The sequence below is a fragment of the Petaurus breviceps genome, unplaced genomic scaffold (genome assembly GCF_028583685.1).
Source record: "Petaurus breviceps papuanus isolate PSGF00001 unplaced genomic scaffold, PetGlider_PUasm1.0 90925, whole genome shotgun sequence".
Lineage (NCBI taxonomy): Eukaryota > Metazoa > Chordata > Mammalia > Diprotodontia > Petauridae > Petaurus > Petaurus breviceps.
Genome location: NW_027187380.1, coordinates 3,343,890 through 3,371,261, shown reverse-complemented (window position 1 = coordinate 3,371,261; position 27,372 = coordinate 3,343,890). Strand labels below are relative to the sequence as shown.

Below are 27,372 nucleotides of genomic sequence, written 5' to 3'. Positions count from 1 at the left end.
TCTTGTCAGTAATCAATACACATTTATTAAATGCCTACTATGTGCCAGGTACTAGGAAAACAGATATAAAAAAAGAAAGACGGCCCTTGCCCTTAAAGAACTTATGATCTAAATGAGGAAAGATAAAACAAAAGGAAGCTGAAAAGGGGAAGAAGGTACTAGATGCTGGGGCATGGTGGAGAAATCAATCATAGAAGTCCCAAAGTAGCATAGCCAGGTGAGAAGGGAAATGTTTGAACTGGGCTCAGTGGCACTTGAAGTTCATGTCCCACCCACTCCAATCTGAAAGGCAGAGGGTAGTGATGAGGTCCAGTATATATGCTAATGAGATCTTAACAAGATATCATCCCATAATGAGCTTCTTGGAGCATGGAGAAGTCAATCTGAGAAGTTCTAAAGTACTGCAGCCAGGTGAGAGTTTAAGGAAAACTCCATTTATTCCTATGCACTCAAGTATTTTTAATAGGAATGGGTGTTGTATTTTGTCAAGGGTTTTTTTTTCTGCATCTGTTGAGAGAATCATATGATTTCTGTTATTGTTATTGATATGGTCAATTATGCTGATAGTTTACCTCATAGTGAACCAGCCCTACATTCCTGATATAAATCCCACCCAGCCATAGTACATGATGTGATATATTTCTGTACTCTCCTTCCTAGCATCTTATTTAAAAGTTTTATATCAAAACTCATTAGGAAAATTGGTCTATAGTTTTCTCTCTCTGTTTTGACTTTTCCCAGTTTAGGTATCAGCACCATATGTGTGTCATAAAAAGAATTTGGTATTCCTTTTTAGCCTTTTTTTCCGAATAGTTTATATAATATTGGAATGAATTGTTCTTTAAATGTTTGATAGAATTCATTTGGAATCTATCTGGTCCTGGGGATTTTTTCTTAGGAAGTTCATCAATGACTTCTTCAATTTCTTTTTCTAAGTTTGAGTTAAAGTATTCTCTGAGATGGAGTTTAAGTATTGTTTCCTCTTCTGTTAATATGGGCAATTTATATTTTTGTAAATATTAATCCATTTCATTTATATTGTCATATTTATTGGCATACAGTTGGGCAAATTAACTTCTACTTATTGCTTTGATTTCCTCTTCATTGGTGATGATTTTACCCTATTCATTTTTGATACTGGTAACATGGTTTTTTTCTTTCTTTTTTAAAAAAAATTTATTTTAATTTATGGACTAAAACAAGAATTTCCATAACATAGTACAATAAAAAAGATGAATGCATATGAAACTGTAAATCTACCATGTACATGTAAATTTTTTTCCCTTCTGTCCCCTCCCCCAGAGATAGCTACTATTACACCAAATAAGTATATATGTATACACACATATATAAAATTATTCTGTACATATTTTTATTAGTTCTTTCTCTGGATGCTGATAGCGTCTTTCTTCATATGTCCTTTATAATTAATTTGGGTATTTATAATATTCAAAATAACTTATTTAGTCAAAGTCATTCTTAAAACAATATTGCTGTTACTACATATAGTTCCTTCTTTTTAAAAATCAAATTAACCAATGGATTATCTATTTTATTGTTTTTTTTTAAATAAAATCAGCTCTTATTAATCACTTTTATTAGTTCATTGGTTTTCTTTCAGTTTTATTAATCTCTCCTTTGATTTGTAGGATTTCCAATTTGATTTTTAATTGGGGATTTTTAATTTGTTCTAGTTTTTTTTTTTTTTAGCTACATGCCCAATTCATTGATCTGCTCTTTCTCTATTATATTATTATATAAGCATTTAGAGATATGAAATTTTAGCTAAGTACTGCTTTGGTTGCATTCCATAAATTTTGGTATGTTGTCTCATTATTGTCATTCTTTTTAATGAAATGATTGATTGTTTCTATGATTTGTTCTTTGACCTACTGATTCTTTAGAATTAGATTGTTTACCTTCCAATTAATTTTAATCTATCTTTTCCCATTCAGTTTTCTCTAGAGGTTTATTATATGTAACTCTTCTAAAATTCTGTTCACCTCCTTAGCTTCTTTCTTGTTTATTTTGTGGTTAGATCTATCTAGTTCTGAGAAAGTTGAGGTTCCCCACTAGTACAGTATTACCTTCTCTTTCTTCTTGTAACTCATTTAACTTCTTTGGAAATTTGGATGCTACACCATTTGGTGCATATGTGTTTAGCATTAAAATTACTTTGTTGTCTATGGTACCTTTTAGCAAGATGTAGTTTTCTTCCTTAACTCTTTTAATTAGATCTATTTTTGCTTTTGTTTTGTCTGAGATCAGGATCACTACCACTGCCCTTTTTATTTCAGCTGAAGCATAATAGATTCTGTTCCAGCCTTTTACCTTTAGTCTTTTTTTGTGTGTCTGTGCTTCACATGTGTTTCTTGTAAACAAACATTGTAGGATTCTCGTTTTCAATCTACTCTGCTATTCCCTTCAATTTTATGGGTGAGTCCATCCCATTCACATTCACAGTTATGATTACTGTGTATTTCTCTCCATCCTGTTTTCCCTGTTTATACTTCTATTTTTTTTCACCCTGTCCCTCCTCACCAGTGTTTTGCTTCTGACCATTGCCTCCCTCAATCTGCCCTCCCTTCTATCAGCCTTCCCTACCCTCTTTTCTTGTCCCTCTTCCCCTCCTACTTCCCTATATGGTAAGATAGATTTCTTTACCCAACTGAGTGTGTATGTTATCCCCTCTTTGAGTCAAATCTGATGAGAGTAAGGTTCAAGCAATGTTCACCACCCCCTTCCCTCCAGTGTAATATAGTTCTTTTACACCTCTTCATGCGAGATGATTTGTCCTATTCTACCTCTCCCCCCTTTTCCAGAGCAATCCTCTTTCTCACCCCTTAATTTTTTTATATCATTCCAGCAAAGTCAACTTATACCTGTACCTTCTATCTATGTATACTGCAACTGCCCAAATAGTGTTACAATTCTTAAGAGTTACAGATATCTTCCTGTGTAGGGATGTAAACAGTTTGACCTTATTGAATAGCTTGTTTTCTCTTTCCTGTTTACTTTTTTAATGCTTCTTTTGAATCTTATATTTGAAAACAGAATTTTCTGTTTAGCTCTAATATTTTCATCAGGGATGTTTAAAAGTCCTCTATGTCATTGAAGGGTCATTTTTTCCCCTGGAAGGATTATGCTCAGCTTTGCTGGGTAGATGATTCTTGGTTGTAATCCAAGCTCCTTTGCCTTCTTGAATATTATGTTCTAAGCCTTCTGATTCTTTAATGTAGAAGCAGCTAGATCCTGTGTAATCCTGATTGTGGCTCCTCAGTATTTGAAGTGTTACTTTCTGGTTGCTGGTAGTATTTTCTTTTTGACATGAGAGTTCTGGAATTTGACTGTAATATTCCTGGGTTTTTTGTATTTTGGGATCTCTTTCAGGAGGTGATTGGTGGATTCTTTCAATGACTATTTTACCCTCTGGTTTTAGGGTATCAGGGCAGTTTTCCTTGATAATTTACTGAAGGATGCTGTCCAGGCTCTTTTTTTGATCATTGCTTTCAGGTAGTCCAGTAATTCTTAAATTATCTTTCCTTGATCCATATTCCAGGTCAGTTGTTTTTTCAAGGAGATGTTTCACATTTTCTTCTATATTTTCCTTCTTTTGATTTTGTTTGATTCTTGATGTCTCATGGAGTCATTAGCTTCCACTTACCCAATTCTAAATTTTAAGGAGTTAGTTTCTTCAGTTAGCTTTTTACTTCCTTTTCCATTTGACCAATTCTGCTTTTTACAGAGTTGTTTTCTTTGCTGGATTTTTATACCTCTTTTTCCATTTTGCCAATTTTACTTTTTTTTTTGCCTTTTTTTTTTGGAGGGCAATTGGGGTTAAGTGACTTGCCCAAAGTCACACGGCTAGTAAGTGTGTCAAGTGTCTGAGGCTGGATTTGAACTCAGATCCTCCTGACTCTAGGGTCGGTGCTCTATTCACTGTGCCACCTAACCACCCCCCAACTCTACTTTTTAAGGAATTTTCTTCAGTTAATTTTTGTACATCTTTTCCCATTTTTTGTGTGTGTTTCCTTTTCCAGGCTGTTGACTTTATGAATCTTTTTCATGAATTTCATGAATCTCCTACTTAACTCATTTCTTTTCCTAATTTTTCTTCTACCTCTCTTTAATTTGATTTTTATTATCCTTTTTGAGCTTTTCCAAGAGTTCTTTTAGGTCCTGAGACCAATTCATATTTCTCTTTGAGACTGTGTTGTAGGTGTTTTGACATTGTCCTCTTCTGAGTTTGTGTTTTGATCTTCCCTTTAACCATAGTAGCTTTCGATAGAGTTTTATTTTTTCTTTTCTTTTTTTCATTTTCCAGCCTATTTTGTGATATTTAAAGTTGATTTCTGCTCCTGGGATATAGTGGACTGCTTCTTGCTCCTGGAGCCAGGGGCCTGGATGCTCACTTACTGCACTGAGACCTCCAGGGCTGGTGGCTTGCCTGCTGTACCATGGTCCCCATTACCTGCTGGGCCTGCCAGAGTGTCCACTCACTTCCTGTGCCAGTAAACACAGCCTGGGTTGCTGACCTGTGCTGGAACTAGGGGCTTCCTGCTTGCTTGCCCAGAAACCACCTGTGCTGTGCTTGCATTTTACCGAAATGAGACAGACCTTTCCTGCAGTCCTGAAAAGGGCAGTCTTGGGCTGGAAAAATGTTTCACCCCATCCTTTTTGTAGGTTTTGCTGCTCCAGAATTCATTTTGAGGCATTTTTTAAAAAAGAATTTTGGAGAGCTCAGGCAAGTTCCTGCCTTTTCTCCACTATCTTGGTTCTGCAACCCCAGTTTTCTAATTGCCATATTTGATGGTCTTTTTTTTTTCAGTCACTGGAATTAAGGTTGACCAGTCTTCCCCAGGATAATATCTTCTTTCTGAGCTTTGATGATATTGCTCTTCTGGTTCTCCCTAATAATAATATCTAACATTTATATAGTGTCTACTATGTTCCAGATACTCCATTAAGTGTTTTACACATATTATCTTATTTGATCCTCACAACAACTCTGGGAGGTAGGTGGTGTTTTTATCCCCATTTTACAGTTGAGGGAACTGAGGTAGAAAGAGGTTAAATGACTTGCCCAAGGTCACACAGCTGGCAAGTGTCTGAGCCTGATTTGAACTCGGTTATTCCTGACCCTAGCCCCTGTACTCTATTTACTGTACAACTAGCTGCCTCCCCATAGAGGTGATGAATTCAGAAAGAAACATATTTTTTTGGACTTAGTGAATGTGGGAATTTGGCTTTTTGATTTTGCACATTTGTTACAAGGGTTTTGTTTTGTTTTTCAATAGTTGAGGCAGGGGTGGGAGGGAGAGAAAATTGATTTAGCTCAAAAAATTAGTTAAGTAGTAAACTACTTGTGAGTATGGATTGTTATTGTATTTTTATATCCATTCAATGGCACATAATAGGCCATTTAAAATAAATGTTTTTTGGTTTATTAATAATGAGATCAAGAAGGTATTATTCTGTGTGACTGAAGTGGAGTGAAGATGTAAATCAAGGGAGTTGATGAACTGAGAAGCTAGGATGTTTGAGGAAACATCAACTTTTAATTTAAATTCCCTAATAAAAAAGCATGGATTAGAATGAAGAAGAAGACTATAAGATGGCTACAGATTTCCTTAAGAAAGGAAGAATAATGACTGCAGTGTCAGGAAATAACTGCTCCCCAGGTCTAACTAGAATGATGAATCTGCCAGTTTCCCTATTTCTTTTGATGCTATCACCACCTTCCCAGTGTCTTAGGTTTGAAGTCTTTGACTCACTTTTCTTTCACTCCAAACATCTAATTTGCCACATACTTGGACTAGTCTACTTCATCTTCTCTCTATTCCTGTAGCTTCTACCTTTGTTCGTGGTCTATCATCTTTCTCCTGGGCAATTTGCCCCTAATTGCTTTCTTCTTTATCTAATCTGTCTTGCCTAAATCATTCCTAGTACTCCTTTGCTCAAAAACTTGGACTGGTTTCTCATTTCCTCTAGAATAAAAAGCAGACTCCTTACCTGGCCCTTCACAGTCTAGCCCAAACTGCCTTTCCAGTCTTATTTAACATTACTTTCCTTTACACATTCTACATTCCAGTCAACTAACTATTCCCTAAATGAAACATACCTTCTCCCACTTCTATGCATTTATACAGACCCTCTCCCCTCTTCCCCACACTTGAAAAGTACTCTCCTCATTTCTACCTTTTAGAATCTCCTTTTTTCAAGCCTCAGTTCAGGTGACACATCTTTAAATCCTTCCCTAATGCCCAAAGCTAAAAGTATTCTCTGCCATGTGAAATTTTCCTAAAATGCTTTTGAATCTCTCCTTTGCATTCATCAATCAAGTATTATACTTATCTGTGGTATGTGTTATGTCTCCTCACACCCCCAACCCCTTGAGGGGCTATCATTTTTGACTTTGTATCCTCAGTACCTAACATGGTTATAATCCTTTTCATATAGTAGGTGCTTTAATAAATATGTGTTGAATTGAATTTGTTTGAGTAATCATAGGATTTAGAATGAGAACAAAACTTAGCAATTATCTAATTCAATACCTTCATTTTATAGATGCATAAAGTGAGAGAGAGAGAGAAATTCCTGGATTTGAGTTCAGGTAGCAAAGAGAATGATGATTCCATCTACACAACTAAGTGAAAGATGGGTGGGAGAACTGCTGAATATGCACAATGGAAAATTTCAGTAGGCAGAGAGATGCAACTGGGAGGAATCTAGGCTGGAAATAAAGATAAAAACTAGCTTTATAGAAGTGATATTTGAGAATGGATGAGAACCCTGAGAAAGTAAAAAGAAAAACAAGCAGAAAAACCAAAGACTAAGGCTTGGAGAAAGTTTACAAGTATTATACAGTTTACAATAATCATAGTCTCAGAGCTGAAAGGGACGTCAGAGATTGTTTAGTTCAACCCACTTATAAATAACAGTTACTTCTACAACATCCCCAACAAATATTCATTTACTTCCTTAGCAAGACCTCACTATCTCATGAAGTATGCCGTTTTACTTTTGGACAGATCTCATTGTCAGGATGTGGGAGGAGGAAGAGAATTCTGTGTGATTAAGAGAAGAGTGGTTTTTGAGGTATGAGAACCAACATTAGTATAGTATCACAGAGAACAAGGGAAGAAAATTTCAAAATAGAAGGGGTACTTGTTTGCAAGATTAATTTAGTATAAGAACAAACAACTCATTGAGAGACTAATGCAACAAATGGGAAACCTGGGAATTTTGTGGGTTGTATCTTTAAATGAAATGCCTTCTTTCATTTAAAAGCTGTGATTAGCTTTTATCCAGGGAAGGAAAAATATAGCTTTGATTCATGGAAGCCTTAATAAACAGCCTTAAAAATCTTGTACTGATGCTACTGAAGAGAGTAAGAAATTCTTCAACAGTCACTGAATTATGAAGACTGTCAACACTTTCCTTCTTTTCTTTTTTACTTTAAAATTTGAAATTTATTTTATTCTTCTCTGTTCTTCTCCCTGAGGCAGATCTTTTATTTGGAGCTTGTTCTGGGTTGAAGCTTGTGGATGATGGAAACATTCCCCTGGCAATGTCTCTGGGGCGACTCCTTCGACGAGCCTCCTCAAAAGCATCTGACCTCCTGACCCTCACCCCCAGTGGCAGCAGTGGCCCTCCCTCTGTACTGGATGGGGAGATCATCTACTCGAAGAACAATGTCTGCGTCCATCCCCTGCAGGTTCTGCAGGGCCTTGGGGAGCATCACCCAGGTAAGGTGGTAGAAGAAAGAAGTTGTATGTGAAGGTGTGAGTCTTGGATTAGTGACAGTGTTACGATAAAAAGAAGAGAAATGGATTCTCTTCTACTAGCTTGCTGTATGATCTCAGACAAGTCATATCTCTTCTCAGTACCTCAGTTCTTTTTTCATCTTTAAAATGAAGGAGTTGAAAGAATCATCTAGTTCTGTAGGATGTGGTATAGTTCAGTTGAAAGCATGCTGAATTTGTAGTGAGTGGATCTGGGTTCTAATCTTGGCTGTGTTATGTATTGCCTATATGACTGAGCAAGCATTAACCTTTCTAGGCCTTGTCTCCCAATCTGCAAAACAAGAGGGATAACCTCTGAGATCCTTTCCAAGTCAAAATCTCTATTCTTCTGATTTATTTAGCTCTATAATAATATACTCTCTAACCTGTTCATTTCCTCTCCTGTCTGAGATTCATTGTATCCAAGAACAGTAAGATCCTCCCAAGATCATTAACCCTATCCCACCACCTCTGGGTATGACTACATTCAAATCTTGCTGAGAAGGTGGCCCTGATCTCTTAAGAATTATGAAGGAAGAGTATTGTACAACCTTTTCTGTCTTAAATTGAAAGTTCTTTCTGCTTTTTAGAGGCAGCATAATAGAGTGCAAAGAGCAGTGGACTTGGAGACAAGAGAGTCCTGGGTTCATACTGACCTCTCTATCTCCTCTTTTTCCTCCTTTTCCCCCAGAGCAACTGTTTGACCCTCAGGAAAGATACTCACCTACTTGAGCCTCCATTTCATGATCTGTAAAATGAGAATAATCCTTGTAATGCCTGTCTCATAGTGTGATTTTTGAAGATCAAATCAAATGATGCATGTTAAGTGCTTTGCAAACCTGAAAGCACTCTACAAATTTAACTATAATTCCCTTTGTTTCATTTTCTTACTTAACTTCCTCATCTACAAAATGGAGCGAGTAATCTCTTTAAAGTGGAATGGGTGAAATGGAGAATTTAAAGTATTTGAAGGATACTTTTGGAAGAGTTTCCTTGGAGGAAGGTGCTAGAAAAATGGAATACTTACTTTGTTTATATTTACTTAATTAAAAAAAAATTTTTTTTTGCTTTTTGGAGGGCAATTGGGGTTAAGTGATTTGCCTAAGGTCACACAGCTATTTTTTTGTGTTAAGTGTCTGAGGCTAGATTTGAACTCAGGTCCTCCTGACTCCAGAGCCGGTGCTCTATTCACTGCGCCACCTAGCCGTCCCATGTTTACTTTCTTTATATGTAAATGTGTCCGTGCTCTTTTCTCTGATAGATGGTAAGCTTCTTGAGTGCCAGGGCTATTTTATTTTTGTCTTTGTATTCCTAGGACCTAGCACTCTTCTTAGTGGCACATTGGTGCTTAAATAATGCTTACTGATTGAATGATTATTTCCTAACATACTAAGCAATAAGATTAGTATCCAAAAGAAGTTTTCAACAATGAAAATAGATCATCTTGCATGTTTCAGATCATTAATAGTAAGAAAAATGGAAATGACTGAAAATTTGTTAACATAGCCAAACAACAGCAACAACAAAAACCAGGAAAAGAGAGTGAGAGTGTGTGTGTGTACTTGTACATGTACAGACCTTGAGAAGACATATAAGGACTGTTGGTAGAGCTGTGAATTGGTCCAATCGTTCTGAATATGAATTTGGAATTATGTAAGAAATGTGACAGTACTCTTCACACCCTTTCACCCAGTGATCCCTTGCCTTTCCAGGTCAAGAAGGTCAAGGTCCTATATATGCACAAAAATAGTCAAGTGGCAAGAAACAAAATGAGTTCCTATAAATTGGACTTAATAACTGAAAAAAATATGACAAATGAATGTAATGTCCTATTACCACTTAAAAAAGTTTATTTTTTTGTTCTGAACTTAAAACACCAAAAAATACATTTCCACACACAAAGCAGAACACAAAAAAGAAGATTCTGTTTGAAACTGAATCTTAATTTCACACTACTTGCTTTTAAGAAGTATGTAGTAAATTCTACACATAACTTTTAAAAACTATCTTGCATAAGATGCTTCCGAAACTCTATTTTTTTCATCACTATTGCTAACACCCCTCCCACTCTTGAACAAATTAACTTAGTTAAGCTAATTGAATCTACACAATGACCATGTCCAGAAATGTAGGTCTCTGTACCTTTTGTCCATCACCCATCCTTCTATCAGGGGGTGGATAATATGCTTGATCATCAGTCCTCTGGTCGGATATTTCTTTGATCAGAGTTCTTCAGAATTTAAAGGTTGTATATCTTTACATGCTGTGGTCTTGTTATAAATTATTCTGGTTCTGTTCACTCTGAATCGATGCATACTACACAGAATTATTGGAAATTGTCTTTAATCAGTGAAGTAATATTCCATATAGTCATATACCACGTCTTATTCGGCCATTCCCCAATTTTTGAAGAGGTATACCTTAAGATTCTAGTTCACTCACCCACCCCACTCCCTTCAGGATCAGAAATTTATTTTTTATCTTCTGACTGTTCTCCTGACCACCCCACTCCCTTTCTCTTCTTATTTCTCTGTTGAGTTTGTTGTGCTTTTTACATCAAAGTGTGTGTGTGGGTGTGTCTGTCTGTCTGTGTGTCTGTGTGTGTGTGTTGTGTGGTCAGCCTTGCTTTGTCCGTTTCATATTACAGCTAGATTCATCTTATATCCAATTCCCCCCAACTCCCGGTCACTTTTTGTATTTTTTCATGCCGTTCAATTATACGAAATATCAAGCTCTTCCCCCTACTTCCTTCTACACTAACACATTTCTCCTTTTAATCTTCCTCAATATCCTTTGAAGACATTAAGGTTCCGAAGGACTCTTGTTTCTTTTTCCACAGGTAAGATGGTAGCACTGTGTCATTGCCCCTTCTAGTCACTCAAATTGACCTCTCTGGGTTTCTCTGCACTCTTGTGTTTGTATTTCACAGTTTATATTCAGCTTTGTTCTTTATTCATAAATGCTTGAAAGTCCTGTCTTCCTTTAAAGGTTGAATTTTCAGCCCTGTACCTTTATAGGATGATTTATTCTTAGTACTATATAGCACTTAAATGGTTTATATGTGTTATCTCTTTTGATCCTCACAGCAAGGTAGGTGTTATTATTACTTTTTTTTCATTTTTCAAATGCTTTATTAACTTCTGATTTACATCATTCATTTCCGCCAGATTTTGAGTTACAAATTTTCTCCCCGTTTTTCCCCTACCCACCGCCCCAAAATAGCAGTCCCACAGGATATCCCTTCCTCCAATCTGTTCTCTCCCATATTTTCTCCCATACCCCTTTCTACTTTTCCAGTAGGGCATGGTGGATCTCTATGCCCCAGTGCCTGTATATCTTATTTCCCAATTACATATAAAATAGTATTAATAATATGTATATATTATTATAAAATGTATATATAAACATTTGATTTTAAAACTTTGAATTCCAGATTCCTTCCCTTCCTCCCTTGTCATCCACCCTTACTGGGAAGATAAGCAGTTCAGTATAGGTTGTACATGTGTAGCAAATGCAAAACAATAACACAGTAGATATATTGTAAAAAACTGACTATATTTCCCTCCCTCCTATCCCACCTCCCACTTGTTCTGTTCCCTACTTTGATCCTGTCCCTTTTCAAAAGTGAGTGCTTCCAACTTCCGTCTCCCCCAGCCTGCTCTCCCTTCCATCATCCCCCCTCTGATCCCCTTCCCTCCTACTCTCCTGGAGGGTGAGATAACCTATTTAGTGTGTATTCCATTCCCTTTTGCCTTCTTATTCTTCCCCTCCATTGTAACCATTTTCCCTTGCTTCTTCTATATGAGATAGTTTACTCCATTCTGTCTCTCCCCATCTCCTCTCATCATATTCCTCTCTCACCTCTTAATTTCACCTTTTAAGTATCATCCCTTCCTATTATATTGGTCCTGTGCCCTCTATGTATGCCTGTAAACATATATAGACACATTCACATATGTATTCATATGCCCATATACCCTTATATATAGACATATATATTTCTATTCCCTTTAACTGTTTTCATAATGAGAAAAGTTTTATCAGTTACAATTATTGTTTTGCCATGTAGGAATGTAAATAGCTCAACTTTGACAAGTTCCCTATCATTTCTTTTCCCTGTTTACCTTCTCATGCTTCTCTTGCTTCTTGTATCTGAATGTGAAATTTTCTATTCAACTCTGTTTTTTTCATCAAGAATGATTGAAAGTCCTCTATTCCACTGAATGACCATCTTTTCCCCTGAAACATGATACTCAGTTTTGCTGGGTAGGTGATTCTTGGTTTCAATCCCAGCTCTTTTGACCTCCAGAATATCATATTCCAAGCCCTTCGATCCCTCAGTGTAGAAGCTGCCAGTCCTGGGTTATCCTGATTGTGTTTCCACAATATTGAAATTGTTTCTTCCTGGCTGTTTGTAATATTCTCTCCTTGATCTGGGAATTCTGGAACCTGGCTATAATATTCCTAGGAGTTTTCTTTTTGGGATCTTTTTCAGGAGGTGATCGGTGGATTCTTTCAACTTCTATTTTGCCTTCTGGTTCTAAAACATCAGGGCAGTTTTCTTTGAGAACTCCCTGGAGGATGATTTCTTGGTTCTTACTTTGATCATGGCTTTCAGGTAGTCCAATCATTTTTAAATTATCTCTCCTGGATCTATTTTCCAGGTCAGTGGTTTTTCCCATGAGATATTTCACATTGCCTTCTAGTCTTTCATTTGTTTGGATCTGTTTAACAGCATCTTGATTTCTCATCAGGTCATTAGCTTCCATTTGCTCCAATCTAATTCTGAAGCAATGATTCTCCTCATTAAGCTTTTGAGATTCTTTTTCCATCTGGCAAATTTGGCTTTTTAAGGCATTCTTCTCATTGCCTTTTTGAGCCTCTTTTGCCATTTGAGTTAGTCTGTTTTTTAAGGTGTGATTTTCCTCAGTCAGGTTGTTGACTCTCATTTCATAATTTTCTTGCATTGTTCTCATTTCTCTTGCCAGTTTTTCCTCCACTTCTCTTATCTGCTTCTTATGGTCCCCTATGGCCTGTAACCAGCTCGTATTTTCCTTGGAAGCTTTTGGTGCAGGAGTACTTACTTCACTGTCTTCCTCCTATTCCATGCTTTGCTCCTTCTTGTCCCCAAAATAGGAGTTTAATGTTGGAATCTTCTGTCTGCTTTGTTTCCTTTGCCTGGTCATGTTGCCCCTCAGTCACTTGACTCCTGGGCTTTTTGCCACAGTAGGACTCTGCTACCAGACAGGGGAGCTTTGAACCCAACGCTGGGGTTTTCTCAGCTGCCGGAGGTATTAGATGGGTGCCCTCTCTAAGGCCTCCACACGCTCTGGCAAGCTGGGCACACACCCCAGGACTGCACCCTAGACCGAAATCCAGATCCAAGCAAGTTAAAACAAGAACAATTACCCCTTAGACTGGTCGCTCGGTCCCCCTATACTCTGCAGTCCAGGAACCAAAGCTGTCACATGTTGCTGGCTGGCTGTGCTGCTGGCTGGCTGTGCTGGGTGTCTCAGTGGCTTTTTGCCCCGGAGGCAAAAGCCTATGCACTCCCACTTACTGCGTCCCAAAGTCCAGACTGCACTGACTTCTCTCTTTGTCCTTCACCTCTATATGTTGATAATTCTGTAAGCAGCCACAGCTGCTGCTGAGCTGGAGTCCCTCCAGCCCATGGCTGGTCAGGCCCACTCTGGGGCTAAAACCTCCAGCTCATGTGGGCCTGCTCACTCCCAGAGCTCTGTGCTGGCTGATTCCTGCCAGCCTGCAGGGCTGTCCTCAGCAGGAGGTTAGTTTCTATATATCATTTTGAGGGTTCTGCAGCTCCAGAGTTTGTTCAGAGTCCCCCTTTTACATGGATTGGGGAAGGTGGAAGCCGGAGCAGTGGGGAGGTCCTGCTTCTACTCTGACATCTTGACTCTTCCCCCCTATTATTACTTTTTTATAGATGAGGAAACTGAGACCAAAATGTTAGTGACTAAGTAGGGTTACAAAACTACTAGTAAGCATCTGAAGTAGGATTTGAGATGAGGTCTTTCTGGATCTTTAACTCCAGCACTCTATTGTGTCACTTAGCTGCCTCAGACTTCTTTGTTTTAAGTTTACATTTTATGCCTTTTGAAATAGTGTATTCTCAGATCTTTCATTTTTAGTAGAAGCTGTCAGGTTTTATATTATCCTGCTTTGGCAATGGTGTTAATAATAATGATGATAACAATAACAACAGGAAGTAAACATTCATAAACTTTGATCTCACAACAACCCTGAGAGGTAGGTGCTATTGTTATTTCCATTCTACAGATGGGGAAACTGAGGCACATAAAAGTTAGGTCATTTGCCCAGAACCACACCGCTTGTAAATGTTCTTGACTCCAGCTCCAGCATAGAGCTCCTTGAGCTGTGTGTGTTCCATCACTGCTTGCACATTGGAACTTGACTAACTTAAGGACTCCTCTTTCCTTTTACCAGTGGGCTTCTTAACTTTTTTGTGGAGTGGCAGATGTTTCTTATTGAATATAATGATTATTATTTGGTCTGGTGGGAACTTGAGGATTTTTCTGGAGTACGTGTGATAGAGCTGGGCAGCCTGACTCAGTTCATGTAGGCATCTTGGTAGGAAGTCAGGGAAAATTACTGAGCAGTAAGCAATGAGGAATTATTAGAAATAAGAGTTTTGTATGAACTAGTGCAGAGTATGATATGAGCAGAATGAAAAGAATATTATACATAATAACTGAAACAGTGTAGCTGAGTTTCCTAGATGGAATAGCATTCCTTTTTTTAAAAATTATTATTTTTTTTTAAAGCAATCGGGGTTAAGTAACTTGCTCAAGGTTACACAGCCAGTTATTTCTGGGTGTGGTGCTGAGTATCTGAGCCCGGATTTGATCCAGGTCATCCCGACACTGGAGCCGATGCTCTTACTCGCTGAGCCACCTGGCTGCCCCTATAAAAATTATTTTAAAAAAATTTTAAATAAATTTATTCATTAAAAAATTTTTTTTAGTTCTGTATTCTCTTCCTCTGGTCCCTCCTCCATTGAGAAGGCAAGCAATATGATATTAATTATGCATCTGAAGTCATGCAGAATATATTAGAAAAAGTAGTCTAAGTAAGTGAAAAATCAATAAATCTCAAAGAATAGATGAGATAATTTCCTTACACAGTGGTGGTCACTGACTCAGGTGTTTTGGCTTCTTTTTTTGTTCTTTTTCTTTGTATTATTATAAATAATAATATGTGTATGTATATGTATAAACATAAAAGCATAATAATAAAAGATGTCAATCTTCTTTTTAAAGAAAGAAACCTCTTTAAGGATTATTTTTAGAAGTACTGACAAATTGGTACTATTTTCCATATCCTTCCAGTTGGTGCGATTTTGCTTGGGTCTCATGGGAAACTTCCACTAATCTTGATTGTACCTGTGCATCTTTCTACTTTTATGAAGTAATACTCACTATGATCTTCTTCATTATTCCCCATAATGTTATACAAATATCTTTGTATCCTAAACCATGGTTGACTTCGGCTGTTTTATCTTTCAGCTTGGCAAAGAAATTAAATATTTGTTGGCTGAAGTAATCTGTTTCTTGTCTTTTTGATTTCAACAGCTTGTTTGAATAGGTCAGGTTGAAGGTTCCCCTCCTCCCTCAATTTGGTATACTGATATACTTGTTAACTGATTCAGAAGTGATTCTCCTGTCAACTACAATTAATTTCCTTTTTAAGGTATAATCAGTTTCTTCTTGTTGTTGTTAGATGGTCACCATGTATCTTACACTCTTCTTAAAGAGATTTTTATAATATATAGGCATGTGGTTTATATATATATAGACTACAGGCCTTTGTCCTTTTTTGTTTCTTAAACTTAAATCTTATTTTTGAAATATTTTCACCAGCTTCTCATTTGCTTATGTTTGCACTGAAGTTACTGAGTATTGAGTGAGTGTTTATTTGGCTATTTAATTTATTATTCTTAAAATTTTAATTACTATTTAATTTTATTTATTGTAATTATTATAAATATATTTATATATTATTATATAATGTTATATTTATATATAAATAATATAATGATATTGTAATTATTCTAAATGTTATTAATTAATTATTAATTATTTAATTAGTTTTAATCTTTTTTTTACATTCTCATAATTTTCCCCAGTGTCCTTTACCCCACCATCCCATGTAACAAATAATGTTTTTTTTAAGACCTAAAAAGAGAAAGAAGAAGAAAAAAAATCAGCATAACTAATCAATACATTGAAAAAGTCTGAAAATAAGTGCAATATACACTTGTGGACCTGGTCCTATATGCATACATAGGTGGAATGGAAGTATATTCTCATATCTCTTCTTTGGGGCCAAACTTGTTTTTTGTAATTTTGCAATATTCATTTTTTTTATTGCTTTGTATTGTTCTTTCTTGTATATGTTGTCACAGTCATGTATATTTTTTCTTGGCTCCACTTACATCACTTTGCATCACTTCGTGTAGATATTATGTTTCTCTGCCTTCCTCATTTTTGTTATTTCTTACAGCACAGTTATATTCCATTACATTCATGTACCACAACTTATTTAACCATGATCCAAACAGTGGGTATCTACTTTGTTTTTCATTCTTTGCTATCACAAAAAAATGCTGCTACAAATATTTTGGTGTATACAAGGACTTTCTTCTCATTAGTGAGCTCTTTGGTATATAAGCCATTGAGTCTATATCTATATTTTGTAGTTTTATTTTAAAAAATAAAGCAGTATTATACTTTGTCAAAGGCTTTTATTGCCTCTATTCAGATAACCATGAATATTGTTATTTTTAATATGATTATATTGATTGCTTTCTTAATGTTGAATAACATCTTTACATCCCTCATACATAAATCCAGATAGGTTATGGTGAATTTCTTGGATGTAGTCTCTTTGACAGAATTTTGCTTAAATTTTTTGAAATTATATTCAACCTCTAGGTTAAATGATATGGACATTAGTTCCTTTGTTTATAGATAATTCCAAATTGTTTTCCAAAATGGTTGTACTGATCTACAGCTCTGTCAACAATGAACTATTCTTTTCTCTTCCCACAATTCTGTAAGCATTGACTGTTTTCTGTCTTGGAACCTCAGGGTTTGTTTTCATTCTCGTTTCTCTTATTAATGACTTGGAGCATTCTTTCATGTGATTGTTAGTAGTTTACAATCCTTTTAAGAACTGTTGCTCATATTCCTGTATCACTTATCAGGTAAAGGCTTTTGGTTTTTTAATACACAAATATATACATATATATATGTACACACACATATATGTAAAATGTGTGTGTACATTTATATTTATGTGTGTATGTTTGTACATATGTATGGCAGCTAGGTGGCACAGTAGATAAAGTGACAGGTCTGAAGTCAGGAAGACCCGAGTTCAATTATGGCCTTAGACACTTACTAGTTTTGTGACCCTGGTCAGTCACTTGTTTGCCTCAATTTTCCCATCTGTAAAATGGGAATAACAATAGTGCCTACCTCTCAAGGTTGTTGTGAGGATCAGAGGAGATCATAATTATAAAATGCTTAAAGTGCCTGGCACACAGAGTAATCACTACATAAGTATAAGCTATTATTATTTTATGTGTATATGTAACTTGGATACCAGACCCTCATTAGAGAAATTTAATACAAAGATTATTTCTCATTTGACCATTTTCCTTCATTTGTGCAAAAGCTTTTCAGTTAAAAGTAATCAGAATTATCTATTTTGTATGTTGTGACTGCTCCTATCCCTCAGTCTCCTACCTAAAATTGTGAGAGGTAAATGATATTATTTCCTAATTTTTGATAGTATTAAATGGACACATGTCCATTTAGAATGGCTTGTGGAATATGGTGTAAGATGTTGGTCTAAGCCTAATTTCTACCAGACTAGCCGCCCCTGGTTTTCATTGTTTTTAAAGGAATATTTTGTAATTGATCTGTACAAATATCTTGTGTGCTTTGGTAGGCTGAACCCTGGATATTTTATACATTTCATAGTTATTTGGAATGGGATTTCCCATCCTGTTATTGCCTGTTGGATTTTATTATTACTATATATATATGAAAATGCTTTTGATATTTGAGAGTTTATTTTGTAGCCTGCAACTCTGCTGAAGCTATTAGTTTTCTCAGTCTTTGCTGAGTTTTCACAATTTAAAAAAAAAATAGCAGCAGCAAATAGTGATAATTTTATTTCCTCTTTTACCCAGTCTTTATGTATATAATTTCTTTTGTTTTAATTGCTATTTCTATCATTTCCAGAACCATATCAAATTAATAGTGGGGAGAATGAGCTTCTTTGTTTTTCTCCCATATTTATTGGGAAAGATTCTAGTATATTCTCATTTATTATGATGCTTGCTTTTGGCTTTAGATAGATACTTTTCATGACATTAAAAAAATCCCTCTATACTTGTACTTTGTAGATTGATTTATTTTTTTAACTTTTCAAAAATTTTCTTTATAAATTAAAATTTTTTTTTTCAAAATTTTATTTTAGATTCCAATGCCAGACCACAAATACAGAATAGAGAAAAGAAACAAAAATACATCATAAACTTAAATACTAAGTTAGAAAGAAAAAAAAGCACATTGTATGCTGCATAACAGAACATAAGAGAGGATTCAAAATATGTAGCAATAAATTTTTATTTCAAGAAAACGTACGTGATAAATAATACTCATTGTATTGAGAATTGTCCATCTTTTCTTGCGTTTGCTTTTGTTTTCTGCTGTGCACTTTTTTACTCTGTTCTTTTTTCCCTCTCCCTCACACCCAGTAGATTTATTTTTAAAAATAAATCAGTGTTATACTTTGTCAAAGGCTCTTATTGCCTCTATTCAGATAATCATGTATGTTGTTATTTTTAATATGATTATATTGATTGCTTTCTTAATGTTGAACACTATCTTTACATCCCTGATATATAAATCTAGCTTGGTTATGATAAATTCCTTGGATGTAGTCTTTTTGATAGAATTTTATTTAAAAATTTTAAAACTATGTTCAGTAAAGCTATAGTGTTTTATCCTTTGCTGGTTTACATATTAAGATTGTATTTATCTCATAAAAGACATTTTATAGTGTACTTTTTTTCCTCTCAATTTTTGAGAAATTTTTTTTATATTCTGAATTTTTGTTCTGATTTCAAGCTTGAATGATCTTATCATGTTCTTTGTACAATTTATTTGCCTCTTTATTCCCTGGAACAAATGTTGATGCATAAGCTGTAGTTATTTTTGTTGTAAGCTAATATTCATCATTAGCACTGCAGCATTAGAGAACCAAGGGTCCAATGAAATGTTATTTCTTATTGCTCTTGGGCATATGATGAAACCAGCTCTTGCGACATCTTTTATTTGCCTCTTTAAGAAGGACACCTGAACTTTCCTTCCATTTTGACTGCCAAGTTTTGGGGGGGGGGTTTTGTTCTTTGATTTATTTTTTTTTTTTAATTTCATTTTATTTATTTATTTTTAGTTTTCAACGTTCATTTCCACAAGATTTTGAGTTACAAATTTTTCTCCCCATCTTTCCCCTGCCCCCACCCCAAAATAGTGAGCCTACTGAATACCCCTTCCCCAAATCTGTTCTCTCTAATATCCTGTCACATTCCCCCCTAACTTTCTAGTAGGGCAAGATGGATTTCTATACCCCCAGTGCCTGTATATCTTATTTCCCAGTTGCATGTAAAAAAACATTTTTTTAAACATTTTTTTTTTAAACTTGGATTTCCAGATTCTTTCCCTTCATCCCTCCTCACCTACCCCCACTGGGAAGACAAGCAATTCAATATAGGTTGTACATGTATAGTTACACAAAACATTTCCATAGTAGCTATATTGTGAAAGACTATATTTCCCTCCATCCTATCCTGCCCCCCACTTATTCTATTTTCTACTTTGACCATGTCTCTTTTCAAAAGTGTTTGCTTCTAACTACCCTCTCCCCCAATCTGCCCTCCCTTCAATCATCCCCCTCTTTTCCTCTTCCCCCCTTGTAGCAGCAAGCACCCCAAGCGTCCTCAGGGTTTGCTGCCAACACAGGTTCCTGGATCTGCTTTGATAAAGGAAAGCAACTCAAAATGGGTTAACAAGCTTACTTTAATCAGTCAAATATGTATCGTTTACCTAGTTCAGGGGAAAGAGGTCAGCACCCCGAACTTCAAAGTATACAGGCAGAATTATCAAGACAGAAACAGATCAAGTAGACAGCTTTCCAAACTGTCCAACCATTACATCCATACCAAATCAACATCTGGGTTTCAAAGCTGGGGGGCTCTGGACAACCGCTTTCCATAGTTTCATCTGATCAAATCACAGGACATTTCTCAAAATGAGCCCCAAAACAAAGCTACACATCAGGGCTTATGTAGCCTTCTCCTGGCTCAGAGAATGTAACAACCTTATTGACTCACTGGCCAATCAAGAAGTATCTACTGAAAAACAAGCCTCCCACCCCAGGCTCCAGGTGCACTTTAGCCTAGGGGCAGGGAAGATCTTTAAATTTGCATTTCCATTACACCCCTACTTTCCTATAGGGTAGAATACCCCATTGAGTGTGTATGTTATTCCCTTCTTAAGCCAAATTCAGTCAGAGTAAGGTTGACCCATTCCCTTTCACCTTCCTGCTCTTCCCTTCCATTGTAAGTTTTTTTTTCTTGCCTCTCTTATATGAGATAATTTATGCTATTCTTTCTCTCCCTTTCTCCTCCCAATATATTCCTCTCTCACCTCTTGATTTTATTTTTTAGATATCATTCCTTCCTATTCAGCTGACCCTGTGTTCTCTATGTATACATGCACACAAATATATACACATTCAATATGTATTTATACACACATACACCCTCCTATACATACATATATATGTATGTTTTCTGTCGACCTTTAGAAAAAGTTTGGTTAAAGGAGACAAATAGTAATATAAAAATTACATTATTCATTATTCGTTTTTTTATTATTCCCTTAAGACTAGCAGTGCTTGCGCAAGGAGTGCAGGACAAGTCCTGACGGATGAACAGAGAAATGATAAGACTTTTTATACTTTTTTAGAGCCATCCCAATTCAGGATGACCATGTCACAAAACTTTATGATTTCTATTTGTTACCATCTATATGTGAAACAGAATTCCTTGGTTGTAAATGCAAATTGACAACGACCAGAGCAGGGCCTATTTATAGTTTATGGTTTCAGGATATGTTTTGCTTTCATGTGGAGTAAGTCCCAAGATAAGGGGAATCTCACCTCTGTTCTTTAAAGTTAACTAACACAGGGAAAGTCATTTTAAAATCAACCAAAGCAGTTTGTTTGATTAATTCATACTTTGGCTAAAATATGATTTTTAATGATTGTCAATACACAATACACACACACGTATTCCCTTCAACTATCCTCATACTGAGAAAAGTCTTATGAGTTACAATTATTGCTTTTTCCATGTAGGAATATAAATAATTCAAGTTTAATTAGTTCCTTATGATTTCTTTTTCCTATTTACCTTTTCATGCTTCTCTTGCTTCTTGTATTTGAAAGTCAAATTTTCTGTTCAGCTCTGTTTTTTTCATCAAGAATGCTTGAAAATCTGGGGTGGCTAGGTGGCACAGTGAATAGAGCATTGGCCCTGGAGTAAGGAGGACCTGAGTTCAAATCTGGCATCAGATACTTGACACACTTACTAGCTGTGTGACTTTGGGCAAGTCACAACCCCAATTACCCTCCAAAAAGGGAAAAAAAAAAACTGGAATGCTTGAAAATCCTCTATTTCATTGAATGACCATATTTTCCCCTGAAGCATTATACTCAGTTTTACTGGGTAGGTGATTCTTGGTTTTAATCCTAGCTCCTTTGACCTCCAGAATATCATATTCCAAGCCCTTCTATCCCTTAATATGGAAACTGCTAGATCTTGTGTTATCCTAATTGTGTTTCCACAATACTCAAATTATTTCTTCTTGATTGCCTGTAATATTTTCTCCTTGACCTGGGAACTCTGGGATTTGACTATAATATTCCTAGAAGTTTTCTTGTTGGAATCTTTTTAAAGAAGTGATCAGTAGATTCTTTCATATTTTACCTTCTGGTTCTAGAATATCAGGGCAGTTTTCCTTGATAATTTCTTGAAAGATGATGTCTCGCTTCTTTTTTTGAACATGGCTTTCAGGTAGTCCAGTAATTTTTAAATGATCTCTCCTGGATCTATTTTCCAGGTGAGTAGTTTTTCCAATGAGATATTTCACATTGCCTTCTATTTTTTCATTTGTTTGGATTTGTTTTTATAGTATCTTGATTTCTCATAAAGTCATTAGCTTCCATTTGCTCCAATCTAATTTTGAAGGAATTATTTTCTTCAGTGAGATTTTGAAATTCCTTTTCCATCTGTCAAATTTGGCTTTTTAAGGCATTCTTCTCCTCATTGGCTTTTTGGGCCTCTTTTGACATTTGAGTTAGTCTATTTTTTAAGGTATTATTTTCTTTTTTTTTCTGAAAAATAAGACTTTATTTTACTGTACCAAACATTATTATAAACAAATGAGAAGATAAAATGCATCCATGTTCTCCATGGTATTTATTACTCCATTTTCATGTAAATAATCTACATTGCCACCTCATTTATCTGATCTTTGTTTATCTGGAATGGTTTGTTATAGAATCTTACAAAAAATTAGACTCTCTAGTTCCTAACACTGTAGGAATAAGGTATATAAGCCCAATATTATGGAATCAGAAGTCTGTAATAATTTTGAAAATTAAATCTCTGCCAATCATTCCAAGATAGTAGAATCATGGTATAGAGGAGAGAGCCTTGAGAGTCAGGAAATCTCAGGTTCCAGTCTTAACGTATCAGCTGTATGACTCCTGAACAAATCACTTAACCTCTGAGTGCCCCTCACAATTCTCTAAATTAACTTGGGGGAAGGAGAGAGGTAATGGATGGGAACTGCATCAACAATATGGAAGAAATTTGCATACTTGAAAAAAGTCCAGTCATTGCTGCAGAACAAAATGCCTTGATTAACTAGTAGAACCAAACAATGCTTTCTAGTAACTACTAGAATTTCTTGGTTATCCTCTTAGAGGAAAGGCTTGACTGTATGTTTTACTCAGGATTCCTCTAATCAAGCTCCCAGAAATCCTTTAAGCCCCCTGAAAATAGTGCCTTTACCTATTACATACAAGACCCACTTCAATCAAAATCTCTAATTTAGAGAATCTGAAGGAGAGGAATAATTTTTTTTTTTTTAAAGAACTACCTGGTTAGTGCTTGGTCCTGACTTATCCAAATGTATGCAACTATACTATGTGTATGGCCAACAGTCTTGGAATCCATGAATAAATGGAAGCTGTTATACATTCAGTTCTCCAAAATCAGAATTCCAGTTATGCCCATGCCTAGAACCTATAGGAATGATGTCACCTAGGAGTGGCTTCTAAGTCAGGCTCCTGAGTTTCTATAGAAGTAGAATCTTCTGCCTCAGAAGAAGGGCTATCAAGAAGAGGACCAGCATCCTCCATTTCCAGGTGGTCTGATTTTTCATTGCCCATGCTTGTGTTCTCTTTGGCTTGCATCTCCTGCTCTTCCATTTCCAAAGTTTTGTCTGGGGCTTGAGCTGCAACTTCCTCATCTTCCTTCTGTTGTGCAAAGCTACAGATCATGTTGGGTCTATATGAAAAATCATTGTCCTTGATCTGCAGCCATTCCACACCACCTATGTTTTCTTCTCCCTCCTCAATCAGAAGTGTTCTTGTCATACTTAGTTTCTTCATTGTGTGGCACTTATATTTCAGCTCTGTTTTATGGTTACTTTCTGCATCTACCTGATCTGTATTTTCTTCAAATACAACACAAGTCCCAAGAGTATCTTCATATTCCCCAGCAAAGACATAGCTATCCACTTGAAGAATAGGTCTCTCCATGTCAATGCCCAAAATCTTGCATTTGTTTCCACATCTTGTTAAAAACTCTGAATCTATAATTCCTGATAATTCCACCATGACCAATTGCTCCTCCTCTTCTTCGTCCTCTTCTTCCTTGTGCCCTGGAACTTGCTCTCCCAAAGTAGTAGCTGCCATGGTCCACAGGCCTTTCCCCCAGCAGCACTCACTAGATCATGTGATCGAGCACGGTGGGGTGGGGGTGGGGGTGGAGGTCTGTGCCGCCATCTTGAGGGCAGGCTGCTAAGAAGCGACTTCCTCGTTCTCCAGTTTCGGCCCCGCCTCTTCCCAAGGTATTATTTTCTTTAGTATATTTTTTTTTGGGGGGGGGGGTCTCCTTTAGCAGGCTGTTGACTTGCTTTTCATGATTTTCTTGCATCATTCTCATTTCTCTTCCCAATTTTTCCTCTACTTCTCTTACTTGATTTTCAAAATCCTTCTTGAGCTCCTCCATGGACTGAGACCAATTCATATTTTTCTTGGAAGCTTTTGATGCAGGAGTTTTGACTTTGTTGTCTTCTTCTGATTCCATGTTTTGATTCTTTTTGTCCCCAAAAAAGTATTCTATGGTCTGATTGTGCTTCTTCTGCTTGCTCATCTTGCCAGTTGACTTTTGAGCTCTTTGCCATAGTACAGCTCTGCTTCCAGAGTGGAGAGAGCTGTGTCCCAAATCACTGGGGTTTTCAGTTGTTGTCAGAGCTGTTGTCCAAGCTATGAGGAGGGTGCCCTCTCTACATCACCACAAGTTCTGGCCCACTGGCCACATACCCCAGGACTACCACCTAAGACTGTGACCCAGATTCAAACAAGTCAAAGCAAGAATGATTACCTTCTGAATGGTCTCTTGGTCCCCCTACAGTCTGTAGGCCAGGAGCTCCAGAGGCAGCCACATGAGCTGCTGCTGCTGCTCCTCTACCACCTCTTGCCCTGGGGGCAGGGGCCAGACTGTGGTCTTCCTTCACTCAGTTCCAACACAGTTCTCCACTGACCTTTTGCTTTCTCTTTGGTGTTTATGGATTGAGAAGACTGAAAACCACTACAACTACTGGTGATTCACTCTTGTGAAGTCTGTTCCAGCTGGTCTGGGCCACGGGTTGAGTTGGGGCCTCACTGGTTCTGGGCCTGTGTGGTTTATGCAGGACTGTTCTTGGCTTTCAGTGCACTGCAATAGACCTTTCCTGTCGGCCTGCCAGGCTGCTTTCAGTGGGAGATTTGTTTCTCTCTGTCACTTTGTGGGTTCTGTAGCTCTAAAATTTGTTTAGAGTCATTTTTTTTTTTACAAGTATTGGAGGTGGTTCTGTTCTTTGGTTTCATTTATGCTAAGAATATTAATGCTGGTGTGGTCTAATTCTTCCAAAGGATATCAGTTTATTGGCCAATAGGCAAAGAGCCCACATTTGGAATACAAGTGGTAAGTGTTTATAAATGGTTTAAAAATTGAGTTAGTTTTAGTGCCTGCTGACCCCTTTCTGCCACTGTTAAGGTAAGTAAGGAAAGTAGAAAGGGGCCACACAGGACTGAAGGCTATTTAAAATTGTCCTTTGTTTTTGTGGTAATTATTTCCGAAGAATTCATCATCTACTGACTAGCCTACTTATTAAGGTTCTCTTCTTATTTAGGGAGGCAAATCTGTTGGTTGAACACACCAGAGATGGAACATCACTAGCCTAATCTTCTAGGATCCAAGGTTATATCCATATCACAATGAAAGAATAGCATAAAACCTTTGTGGAAGATAAATAGAAACAATCTCATTTATATTTATTCTCATTTGATTCTCAAAATATCTCTCTGAGATACATAGTGCAAGTACAATTATTTATAGTTTTTATTCATCAGAAAACTGAATAATAGAATTTATGTGACTTTTCCAAGCTCAAGTTGTGGAACCAATGCTCAAATTCAGGTGTTAGGATTTCTAGACTAATAGTATTTCTGTTGAAACAGGCCAGGCTCTGTGCTAGTTTATTGCTTTTGCCTGACCCTGTGATTTCATTCATTTAGAAAGAAGCTCTTGGTTGAAGAAACTCTTTCCATCTCTGTATCACCTGTTCTTGGAAAGTTGCCTGGGGCACTAAGGTTAAGTGACTATTCCACATAGATAATATGAACCCAATTCAGTTGTACTCTGAGGCCTACTTTCTGAGTCTCTGTGGCATGCTAATCTTATATTTTCTATATTTCTCTTAAATGCACACTTTGTGCAGCATCTTTACCAGGAACTACAAATTTTATTTTCTTGCTGCTTTCTCTGGAAATCTCCCACCTCACCACCAATAATGACTCTTTTCCTGTTTACCAGCTATTCCTCTTTATTTTCAACTGAAAAGTTTGCTTGAAAATAGGAGTTAAGATCTAGTAGCTTTAGCCAGGTGTCAGGAGACTTTGGCTGTACAGTATTCCAGTGAAAACTTTAATTCTGTTATTTTAATAAATGGTTGAATTATATTGACTTCTCTTTGTGCCTTAATTTTACCTATTAGGAAACTGGAGATAAATGGTACCAAACAGCTTCCCAAAGATGTGTGTTGGTAAAATGCTTAGAAGAGTATTAATTGAGAGGTGTAGTATTAGAATTAAATATTATTTATAGAGGGCACAAAATAAACTTGAATATTAATATTGATTAAGATAGATTTTTTAAATGACAACATAACTTTCATTTATTGAATATTTTCAGCATTCACTGAATTATTGGAAAAGATAGAAAACCTATCTTTTCTTCAAGCATTCCTGGGTTTTGTTTAAAGGTCGGGGCTATACAGGTGATCTTATATTCTTAAAGTTCTATAGGTATAGTCCAGCCAGAGAGAAAAGGATTCTTGTGTATTTTTCTCAACATTTGTCAACTAACTTTATTAATTTATTACTACAAGCTATAGAAAAGAAGGGTGTGAACTAGGGCCCCTTATTTGGTTTGACTTGTAGCAAGGTTGGAATAGTTTTCATTCATCATGCCAAAGTACAAAATGTACAGTTTTCCCTAGCACTTTCAGCCCCATGTTTCCAGCTGCATTCTAGATAATCCTGCTGGCACTATACCCCAAATTTAACAAGCTTAGTGTTGAACATTGATCTTCACCTACTCCCAAAGGTGTCCTTCCTTGTCTTTATTTATTTTGAGTGTACCACTATCTGACCTAGACACCAAAGTTCCATGCCTTGGAGTCATCTTTGACTATTTTTTGTTCATGAAGGCATACCTCTTAGAGAAGGCAACCTCCCAATTTCCAAAAGCTTTCTAGACTAAACTCATATCATAGTCACTGTCTTCCACTGTAGGTACATTCCTCCTCTCCAGTGAGAAGAAATTCTCTGGTAACCCTCCCCAATTAGAGAGGCCTCCCGCTCTGTTGACTGCATTTCATTCTTCTACAATCACTTCTGTGGTGAGACCCTACCCCACCTCTAATTAAGAGACTTCAGTTTCTTCAGTTTCCTATCACAAAAGACATTGATTTCACCTGTAGGATATTAGGGAATTTAGTCCATGGTGCCTTAGATCACCTCCCCATTTTTTTTTTTGGAGGGCAATTGGAGTTAAGTAACTTGCCCAAGGTCACACGGCTAGGTGTGTGTGTGTGTGTGTGTGTGTGTGTGTGTGTGTGTGTGTGTGTGTGTGTGT

General features: G+C 36.6%; 1 protein-coding gene and 1 pseudogene across 3 annotated transcripts in view; one reads left to right on the top strand and one right to left on the bottom strand.

The window, feature by feature from the left end:
* TBC1D16 (TBC1 domain family member 16) overlaps positions 1-27,372 on the top strand; it is a 170,333-nt gene that overhangs the window by 40,166 nt on the left and 102,795 nt on the right. For all 3 annotated transcript variants that reach the window (XM_069076088.1, XM_069076087.1, XM_069076089.1), the window contains exon 3: positions 7,509-7,748. In XM_069076088.1, the coding sequence (XP_068932189.1) occupies positions 7,571-7,748 (178 nt within the window). In that variant the 5' untranslated portion in view covers positions 7,509-7,570. The remainder of the gene's footprint in view (positions 1-7,508; positions 7,749-27,372) is intronic.
* Positions 22,695-23,899, bottom strand: LOC138152380 (general transcription factor 3C polypeptide 6 pseudogene; annotated as a pseudogene).